Source organism: Nicotiana tabacum, chromosome 18 (genome assembly GCF_000715075.1).
Source record: "Nicotiana tabacum cultivar K326 chromosome 18, ASM71507v2, whole genome shotgun sequence".
NCBI classification, from domain to species: Eukaryota; Viridiplantae; Streptophyta; class Magnoliopsida; order Solanales; family Solanaceae; genus Nicotiana; species Nicotiana tabacum.
Window position 1 is genome coordinate 648350 of NC_134097.1, and position 11086 is coordinate 659435.

The 11086-nt window shown below is 32.9% G+C and overlaps 1 protein-coding gene across 1 annotated transcript; it reads left to right on the forward strand.

Moving 5' to 3' along the window:
- The first annotated feature begins 7018 nt into the window (after positions 1-7018).
- Positions 7019-9081, forward strand: LOC107822212 (putative xyloglucan endotransglucosylase/hydrolase protein 25). The gene is made up of 3 exons (XM_016648729.2): positions 7019-7365; positions 7514-7707; positions 8486-9081. The coding sequence occupies exons 1-3, from the start codon at positions 7081-7083 to the stop codon at positions 8853-8855; spliced, it is 849 nt and encodes a 282-aa protein (XP_016504215.1). The 5' UTR covers positions 7019-7080; the 3' UTR covers positions 8856-9081.
- Positions 9082-11086: the final 2005 nt, after the last annotated feature.

An 11086-nucleotide genomic window follows, 5' to 3' on the forward strand; every position in this document is an offset into this window, starting at 1 on the left:
ATAACAAAAAAAGACCTAGTCTGATGAACTTTCTCCTAGGATCGAAGTCTTAGTCTGATGAATCATTCTCCTAAGATAGAAAACCTAGTCTGATGAATTTTCTCCTAGGATAAACGTCTCAGTCTGATGAATCTTTTTCCTAAGATAACAAAAAAGGGACCTAGTCTAATGAACTTTCTCCTAGGATAGAAATCTTAGTCTGATGAATCTTTCTCCTAAGATACTAAAAAAAAAGACCTAGTCAGATGAATTTTCTCCTAGGATCAAAATCTTAGTCTGATGAATCTTTCTCCTAAGATAACAACAAAAAAGGACCTAGTCTGATGAACTTTCTCCTAGGATCAAAATCTTAGTCTGATGAATCTTTCTCCTAAGATAGAAAACCTAGTCTGATGAATTTTCTCCTAGGATAAATGCCTTAGTCTGATGAATCTTTCTCCTAAGATAGAAAACCTAGTCTGATGAACTTTTTCCTAGGATAGAAATCTTAGTCTGAGGAATTTTTCTCCTAAGATACCAATAACAAAAAAAAGACCTAGTCTGATGAATTTTCTCCTAGGATAATAAGTTTTTTTTAAAAAAAGGGGAAGTCTGAAAAAAAAAAAAAACAAAGGTCAATTTTAGTTTTCTTAAGTTATCAATCTTTAGTTTTCTTGAAATCAGGGGTCCCGCCTGGAGAATAGGGTCAGTTTTTAGTTTAGTCAAGCTTAGTTTATTATTTTTCGCAAGCTTAATCTCAAATTTAGGAGACGCACTTCCTAGTTTGGGTTTTTCAGATTTTTATTTCTTTAGGAGAGGCACATCCTAGTCGAGTCTTCAATTTTGCTCTCATCATTGCATCCTTCATCAATAGCATAGGTAATTTATAGTTCTGCTAATAACTCACAAATCTTCCTAGTGTAAACTGGGGCAGAAAAAGTTTCTTTTGTTGTTTCCGTTTTGTTGTAGTTGCAGGCGCCCACCTGGAGAACGAGGGAATTAATTTCAAGTTTTAAAGTCATCAGGCACCCACCTGGAGAATGAGAGAATTTATTTCAAGTTTTTAAGTCATCAGGCACCCACCTGGAGAACGAGGGAATTTATTTCAAGTTTTAAGTCATCAGGCGCCCACCTGGAGAACGAGGGAATTTATTTCAAGTTTTAAGTCAACATCAGGCACCCACCTGCAGAACGAGGGAATTCATTTCAGGTTTTAAGTCAGCACAGGCGCCCACCTGGAGAATGAGGGAATTTATTTCAAGTTTTTAAGTCAGCAGGCGCCCACCTGGAGAATGAGGGAATTCATTTCACGTGTTAAGTCAACATCAGGCACCCACCTGGAAAATGAGGGATTTTATTTCAAGTTTTAAGTCATCAGGCGCCCACCTGGAGAATGAGGGAATTTATTTCAAGTTTTAAGTCAACATCAGGCGTCCACCTGAAGAATGAGGGAATTCATTTCTGTTTTAAGTCAGCACAGGCGCCCACCTGGAGAATGAGGGAATTTATTTCAAGTTTTTAAGTCAGCAAGCGCCCACCTAGAGAATGAGGGAATTTATTTCGAGTTTTAAGTCATCAGGCGCCCACCTGGAGAACGAGGGAAGTCATTTAAGAATTCAATTCAAGTTAGAAGTAGCAGAAGCTCGCCTCAAGAATGCGAGCTGACAGTTCGAGATGACCAAAGGAAGAAGTCTCAATCCAGAATAAAAAGAAAAAAGGAGAAGTGAATCCAAAATGCAGAAGCAAATGAAAAGATATGGGCTGCTCAAGACATGATTGAAGTCACAAGCACTGCATGTCCAGTCTTGATCCGAAGAAGCTGTAGAAGAATGAATCGGCACCTGCAGTTAGCAAGCAGCAAGGTTCAAATCAAAAGTCTGCATGAAGAACCATTCAAGTCTCAAGATCAAGCTTCAGAAGACTTATAGATAGGAATCTTGTAACTCATAACTGGCAGGCTTAGTTAGTCTCTTTCATTTTTTGATTTTGATGTAATAACAGGACCGCGGACCGGAACCTCGACGGAACGGTATCTCACTCGACTCTGTCATCCTCTCCACACATTCCATCATTTCAGTCACCTCTGAACTATACGTGACCTGATCCCTTTAAAGCCAAGGATATGTAGGCAGCTCAAATACCAGGGCTCAGTCACAATCTTTTATCCGTCTTTGTTTCGTTTTGAATAAGCGTCGGGTCATAAATCAATTACATTGCTTATTGTTCTTTGCTCCGAAAACTCTTCGTATTTCCAAGCAAAGAGGGGCAGCTGTAAGCACGTAATTTTTGACCCGCGTAACTTTTAAAAGGAATATTTCAAAATAATATTTGTTTATTTTTATTTTTAATAGGATTTCAGTTAACTTTTAGTTTTAATTTTAAAACATATGTTTGAAAATACAAAAATAGTTTCATTTTTTCTATTTAATACATGTATTAGGTATTTTTAGAAAGATATCACTTTTAACTCATTTTTATTTTAGTATAATCCTTGAAAATACGACAAAAATAGTTTCATGTCATAATATAGATATTTTAATTAATTAGGATTGATTTTACATTTTTATGGTATGATATTTTAGGAAAAGAAATTAATATTTTAGCTTTGTAGAGTTAAAGGGCCACCTTTAAAGGCAAATTTGGCCTAAACTTGAGCCCAATTTTTGACAGCCCACTCCTCCCTTCAGCCCATTTACCCAATCCCTTAACCCTAAGCCCTTTCTCCCTACCAAAAGCTGATGCCCGACTTCACAAAAAAAAAGAGGAAAAAACAGCATTTAGTCTCACGCTTTTCGCACCTACACAGACACACACGCAATTCACAGGCTGTTACACTCATCTCTACTCTTTTCTCATACACTACACATACATTCACACACTCTTCTTATTCATGCTCATCTATTCTCACTCACACTCGTCTACACACGTAGAGGCATCTGGAAAACAGATTTGGAAAATTCAAAAAAAGAAATTCCTTGCTGAAGTTTGAAAGTTCTAATTTCAGAAATTAAAAGCAAAAATGGTTTAGTTTGATTTTGGTACTAAAAACAATCAGCTGATGTATTTGATTCAAGGAGATCTTCTACCCTATTTTCCTGATTTTCAAGCTGAAAACTGAAGTTGTTTTGCTGTTCATTGCTGAATTTGGGTGTTTCAAGTTGCTGAGCTCTATTTTCTATATTTCCAGACCTTTATTTGGTCTATCTCACTTTCTCTTGCTGTTTAGATGGAATTTGTTTGAAGTTCGTGTTTGAGTTCGGGTTTGGGTTCAAAATTTCGGTGCCGATTCGAGATCCCGTCCGGGGTTCGCAGTCAATTTGGCTCGCGGTTCCTACTCGTTTGTACTGTTGCTTCTCAAACAAATTTTTGGAGTCGAACTTTGGAATTGCTATCTCTTCTGCCGTTATTAAATTCTTTGGCTCTAACAGGTTCATTCTTCCCCTTCTTACTTCTATTTTAGCATTGATTTTCAATATGATTTGGAGAATGGTATTAGCCTTTGGTTCAATGGTTGATTTCTTGTTTGAGATTTGTTGAATCTTTTCGTGATATTTTAATTTAGATGCGTTCGTAGGAATTATCTTTGCTATATTGAGTAGCCCATGAATATTGTAGAGGTATTGTCTTCAGATTTAAAAGTTGGTTTAGTCTCTGTTTCTCATGCTTTACCATAGTCCCTTATTTCATTCTTGAAATTTCAAATTTTAAAAGGAGGACACTATTTTGGAGAAATTTAGAGAATATAATGAGTTTTGTGAAGGTTATTCATCTAGCTAAGCATCTGATGTGTAAAGACTGTGATTGTGCGAGTTAAGTGAGCAATATGAGTGTCCTTAGTTGGCAGAAGAGGAATTAGTAGAATACTTAAATAGCTCTTACCATATTTTTTATTTACTCTCCCTTATTTTGTTTGTTTGTTAATTTTCTTTCCTTCATGTCGTGTCTGGTTGGTTTTTAATGTTTTAGATGCAACATATGTTTATTGATGATTGAAATGTGCCGTGGAGTTGGGATTTTAAGGAAACATAATTGAAATTTGAGAACTACATATTCACTATTTTATTTTATTGCTCTAGCTAGGAGTATGCTTAAGCCGATCTCACCCGAGTAGGCAATCTTTAGGATTTTCGACGTTCGCTTGACACGAGTACGTTTTTTTTAATGAAAATTCGTAGAAAATGCTTTAGGCGCGATTAATAAATCTCATCGTGGTCATGGGTACGGTTTCCGCGGCATGGTCACGATATGTAAATCCCAATTCGGGTGTGCATTTCATGTGACTCGACTATAACTTCAAAATAATAATAAAATTTAACATGTTGTAAATTGCGGGTGCATTTCATGTGGCGCGGTTTGCAATGTGTACCAAAATGACAAGTGTACGACATCGTGACTTGTTCCAGAAATAATTTCATAAATAGTTAAAAGCGGTTAAAAAGTAAAATACACAATAGATTTTAAATATGTAATAAATCAGATAATTAGGCCAATTATTAATAGTTGAGCGACCGTGCTAAAACCACGGAACTCGGGAGTGCCTCAAACCTTCTCCCAGGTTAACAGAATTCCTTACCCGGTCTTCTGTGTTCGCGGACCATAAATAGAGTCAAATTTCCTCGATTTGGGATTTAAAATAAATCGGTGACTTGGGACACCATAAATTATTCCAAGTGGCGACTCTGAAATAAATAAATAATCCCATTTCGAATATTGTCACTTTAATTGAAAAAACTCTAATATCCCCGTTCGGGAAAAAGGAGGTGTGACAGATATGTGTGTGATGTCTAACTGATGAGAAAAAAATAGAAAAGTGGGAAGTAGGGGTGAGAGACGTGAGCTGATGGGAGGAAGTTAGGGGATGGGGATTAAGGAGTTAGGAAGAGATATATTAGGAAATATTGAGAGAATTTGGGAAAATGGAGCTGGGGAGGAGGCAATCGTGGGTTTTTAGTTGGAAATTATATGGGGATTATGGGATAGTTGTTAGCAAGTAAAAACAAAATCAGATTTTTTTTTTTTTTGAGTTAAAAGTTTGATAACAAACTTTATCTCTTTCACGTTAACTTCATTTTGCCTTCTTTTTCTTTTTTAATTTTAATTTTTAAAATATAAATTAAATTATAAAGATAAGAAGATTAACCAACATTTCGTACAATATAAGAAAATTAAATATTTACATGTACTTTAAATGATACTTAGAAAAATATCATAACTTATTAAAATTCTAATTAAAGAAAAATTACAAAAAATATTTTTTTTGTAATTTATCTTTTTCTCTTTACAAATAGAAATGAAATATATTCTATAAGTATGTGAATATATTTTTTATTTTGTTGTAATATTTTTTTTTTTAATTTCCTTTTTTTCAAATAAAACCTATTTAGAGTAAGATAAAAGTTTTAAAATATCAAGATTAAACCTAAAAGAAATATTTGCACCAAAATATTATCAACTTTGTGTGCGGTCAAAAATTAGTTGTTCACAGGTGGTAACTAAGTAAATTTCTAGATAAGTTGGGCTGAAATCCCTTTGTTTTGGGAAGAGTTTCATGGGTTGTAATTAAGTTACTTCATGGGTCAGAATGAGCTATAAAAAATAATGAGTTAACTTGGGCTCAGTCCAAATAGATACATGAACTAAAATGTTATAGCCAACCCATTAATCTCTGACCGGATTAGATGAGTTTGAGCTCAAATTGACACCCCTAATTATGAGTTTGAACGAATCAAGTTACTTTTGTTTGAACTTTGCAATTGTACTAGAAAATTTAAAATATATGTATAAATATTTAATTGAAAGCCCAAAACAACTACATCTTTGTTGATCTAAGTTAACTTCAATTATTTTTCGAAGAAAACTTTCACAATATGCTGCTATATCTTAACCCAATTAATGTCAGGTCCAATCAAATAAACGAGAAAAAACAAAAAAATAGAACCTAGGCAGAAGAACCAAACCTTTAGTTAGAGACGACTCTTTTTCATTATTTATATCACATTATCACGTAAGTTGTAAGGAATGTCACAGGTGATGACACGTACCCTAAATTTTGATGAGTCATGACCTCACTCTCTTGACTGCTTCTGCATGCAAAACTCAGAGATAGAGGAATATCTAAATGGCAGAATGGCAGATGAATCAATAAAATCTACTCAGTCGGCACTCGGCACAAAACAATCATTTCTTTCCCAATATCGAGAACCCCTTTCCTCTTTTAGTGTTTCTTACTCTAATTCTCTATTATTAAAAAGTCAAATAGTCACTTTTGTAAAGACTGCCGGTAAAAAATCTATGTATAAAGTATTCGCTATTTACGTAAAATTTGGAGGAAAATTATATCTTTAAATAATATAAAATATTAGTAATTGCTTTCACGATTCGAACAAGTAATCTCATTTATACGAAGACAAATTCTAAACCCCTTCTCGTGAAACTACTTACAAAGTAAATATTGAGTTTTAAGATAAACAAAAAGGTATCATCATCACTGTGAAATACTTCAGAAAGTTAAATATTTGATGAAATTTAGTACTAGTGTTAATTACAAAATCTACTCTTACAATGACAAAAATGTAACCGAACGTAATTTTTAGTGCACCAAATGTGTAATAATTAAATAAATATAGAATCAAACTTCTCTGTAACAGTATTTTTATATAATAGTCATTTATAATAAAAGTTAAATTTATTTTGAAATTAATTTTTATATTATATTAAAAAAATATGTCCTCTATAATAATATTTTATTATAATAATTAAAAATATCGGAACAAAGAGATTATTATAAAAAAATTTAACTGTAATATACTTACAAATTTCTTATCATCAATAATGGAGTAATGAACAAACCGAGCTATTTATTAATTTAACCATTTTATATTCACAAACTTACCTTTATCTATTCAACCATTTTATATGCAAGCTGTACGTCGACAACTCTTTGTTCCTTTTTACCTCCACATGGCATCCATTGAACCTCCTTTTCAGGACACAATTTTGTCTCTTCCATTTTCATTCCTCTATAAAAAGGCAATGCAATTCCATTTTCATTCTCATTCCACTAATAACACTTAAACAGCTTACAAAATATATACTCTAGAAATGGCTTCTTTGTCTTCTTTTAATATTAAACTTAGTTTGCTTGTAGTAACACTCATAAGTTTTTTCTTTGTTGAAAATTCTGCTAGTGATCTTAACCAAGATTTTGGTATTACGTGGGGAAATGGTAGGGGGAAGATACTAAATAATGGGGAGCTTCTTACTCTTACACTTGATAATACTTCTGGCTCTGGCTTCGAATCAAAGAAAGAATACTTGTTTGGTAAAATTGATATGCAGATCAAATTAGTCCCTGGAAATTCTGCTGGCACTGTCACTGCTTACTATGTAATTTTTTTTGTTTTGTTTTTTTGTATTAGATTATTATTAATGGAGTCTTGGCGTAACTGGTAAAGTTGTTGTGATATGGTTATTGATATTATTTGTTATTTTTCTAATGTGGGTGTGATTTTTTTTTTTTTTTTTTTAAATTTAGTTGTCATCACAAGGATCAAACCATGATGAGATAGACTTTGAGTTTCTTGGGAATTTGAGTGGAGAGCCATACACTGTGCATACAAATGTGTATACACAAGGCAAAGGTGAAAGAGAGCAGCAATTCCACTTGTGGTTTGATCCTACTGCTGATTTCCACACTTACTCTGTCCTTTGGAATCCACAGACGATTGTGTAAGTAGTCTAACAATTTTTTTTAAGGAGTTGCGTATTTCTTTTACTTCTAAAAATGTTTTTGCGTACCACGAAAATAGTAACTAGGCCAAGTGTTTTTTTTTAACTTATCTAAATTGACATTTCAAATATTAATTCTGAACTCATTTATTAACACTCTATCACCTTATGTCTGGCAGCAAACTCAGTGAGAATCCTACAAATGGGGTCGGGATAGGATGTATGCGACCTTATCTCTACTGTTGTGAAGATAGAGAGAATATTTTTTATAGACCCAAGTCACAATAAAATATGAGAAAGAAGCAATAACAATAAATAGTACCAACAACACGATATTGGGTAAACCGAAGTGAAAGAGACAATAAAGTGGATAGGAGTAAGAAACAGAACAACATATGGTAAAAACTAAGCCTAAAGGAATGCAAGAGCAATGCGAATATTATCGGTATGGAAAAGAAAAACGTTTAGTAACCTAACATTTTACTCTAATTCTCGACTTTCACATTCTTCTATCAAGATTCATGTTCTCGATCAGCTAAAGTTGTATTATTACCATATAATTTAGAAACACATACGGTTCAAATCCTGATTCCTCGCTCCGTTTATTATAACAAGCATTATTTTTCACATTATTATTCGTGTCTTTGAAGGACAATTAATAATAGTTATCTTTTTGATGACATGATAACACAAAAATTGTTCTTACATACTATCAGTATATTGAATTTAAACTGCACATATTGACATTCTTTTGTCTCCAACTTCAAAATGATTTCAGTTTTTCAGTGGACAATGTACCAATAAGGGAGTTCAAGAATTTGGAAGATAAAGGTGTGGCATTCCCAAAATCACAACCAATGAAGTTATACTCAAGCTTATGGGATGCTGATCAATGGGCAACGAGGGGTGGTTTAATCAAGACTGATTGGAGCAATGCCCCTTTCTCTGCCTCTTATAGAAACTTCAATGCCCACACTTGCACTTCTAATTCTAATTCTAATTCAAATTGCACAATTTTAGCAGCAAAATTGGATCCTGTGAGCCAAGAAAGATTAAGATGGGTGCAGCAGAAGTTCATGATATATAATTATTGTGCTGATACTAAGAGATTTCCTCAGGGGTTTCCTCCAGAGTGTAGTAACACTTAATTAATTATGTGTAGAAAAGTTATGGAAAAATAAAAAAATATGTCGGAAATTTAATTAGTCTGTATTAATAGCCTCCTCTCTTTATGTGTCCCTTTATTTTTTTCTCCTTTAATTGATGTTGTGGTTTAGCTAAGTGGTAAGGGAGGAGTGTTGCAATTCTATGTTGGGTGTTATTGGAAGTATTTTGTGTAAATATATAGTAACGTGTTAGTAATTTTGTATGAAAGTGTTCTCCGCATCGATTTGTTTATTTTCTTTTTGTATTTTTATAAATCATTTCTAATTTGTACAATTTTTACACTCTTTATTAATATTTGGATTAATATCAGATAAGAATGTTGTTTAAAATTTTACTATGAATTAGACATATAACAATGTTGTAAGAAGTAAAAATATTGAATACATATATTAATATTAGTTTTTATATTCTCTTTTGTAAAAAAATTGTACTCCTTCGTTCCCACTGTTTTAGTGGGCGTTTGGACATAAGAATTGTAAAAATGGACATAAGAATTGTAAAATTTAGGAAAAAAGTGGAATTTTTTTTTAAAGTGAAAATGGTATTTGAAAATTAGAGTTGTGTTTGGACATGAATATAATTTTGGGTTGTTTTTTGAAGTTTTGTGAGTGATCTAAGTGAAAATTTTGAAAAACAGATTTTTTGGAGTTTTTCAAATTTTTAAAAAATTTCAAAATCCATCTTCAAGTGAAAATTTAAAAAAATATGGCCAAACACTGATTTTGGAAAAAAAGTGAAATTTTTTCCAAAAAAAGTAAATTTTTTTTTATGTCCAAACGGGTTCTTAGTTTATGTGATTTTTTTTTACTTTTTTTTTTACTAATATTTTAGACAAGAGTGGGTTGCTCTAGTGGTGAGCACCCTCCACTTCCAACCAAGAGGTTGTGAGTTCGAGTCAGCCCAAGAGTAAGGTGGGGAGTTCTTGGAGGGAGGGAGCCGGGGTTTATCGGAAACAGCATCTCTACCCCAGGGTGGAGGTAAGGTCTGCGTACACACTATCCTCCCCAGACCCCACTAGTGAGATTATACTGGGTTGTTGTTGTTGTTTACTAACATTTTAAAATGTATTTTTAAATGAAATTTCATGATTTGTTAAGGATTTTCCCCACATTAGAATGCTTTGACTTATTTTTACCATGTTATAAGCTTCAACTATTTAAAGTTTTCTTACACATGATACAAATTAGCATGTCGTTTAATGTTAATATAAAGTACGCAAGTTCCTTCCGGGTAAAGCTAGCTATTTGTATGATGGTTATACTTGAATTTGTTCTACCTTATGCTTTAACAAAATGTTTGCCTTTAATATTTTTGGACGGAAGTTCCTATAACAAAAAAATTAAAATTAGCTACGAACTTTGTTGCTAATTTATTACTAAATCGTTCGTACCAAATAAAGTTTTTGATAATCTGTCGCTAAATAGGATAAGCGATGGATTTATTATGTTAAAGAATTCATATATCGCTAATTTCTATTTTTTAGTAGTGATATATATAGCACAACGATAATATTACCGTTAAAGATGAAATTTAGGTCACAAAACAAACGAAAGTTTGAGCTAACTATTTAATGAGTCAATCGACGAATGTCATTTAATTCGTGCAAATGCCTCTCACGTGCCCTGCCCTTCAATTACACTATAGAAGCACGTGTTGAGATTATCATCGCATGCGTGCTATAACTAAGGAGGAAAACTTTAATCATGCGCATGCACAACTTAGAAATGTCATCGAGCGTGCTTATGGAGTATTGAAAGCAAGATTCCTGATATTGGATAAGATGCCTCCATATCCTAATGATATCCAAAGAGATATTGTTATTGCATGTTTTGCGGTTAATAATTTTATCAAAAAGGAGCGCATCAATGATGATTTGTTTAATCAGTTTGATTTGCCTCAAGTAATATTTGACGAAGAACAGCAACATGAAGAAGTATTGAGTGAAACTGATGGACCTAGCTGGACAGTTGAAGATTCTCAGATGATGAATGATATGCACGAGCAACTCGCACTCAAACTAGTACAAAGAAGAGGAAATACTTGAGAGTTTTTTATTTTAGTCATTTAAAGTATTTTTTTCAGTGTTTGAATGTTAAAACTTGATCTAATTATCAATTAGATCTTCAAATATTCTAATATTTGTGCATCTAAATTATAACTAGTTTTGAGTTTATTGTTTTAATTTGTTGGATAAGTTTGATTAGAAGATAAA

Bases quoted from the DNA above. Each gene is read 5' to 3' on its own strand.
- LOC107822212 (XM_016648729.2), top strand. From the start codon at position 7,081: ATGGCTTCTTTGTCTTCTTTTAATATTAAACTTAGTTTGCTTGTAGTA. The intron at 7,366-7,513 runs GTAATTTTTTTT...TTTTAAATTTAG, and splicing joins GCACTGTCACTGCTTACTAT to TTGTCATCACAAGGATCAAA. The intron at 7,708-8,485 runs GTAAGTAGTCTA...AAATGATTTCAG, and splicing joins TGGAATCCACAGACGATTGT to TTTTTCAGTGGACAATGTAC.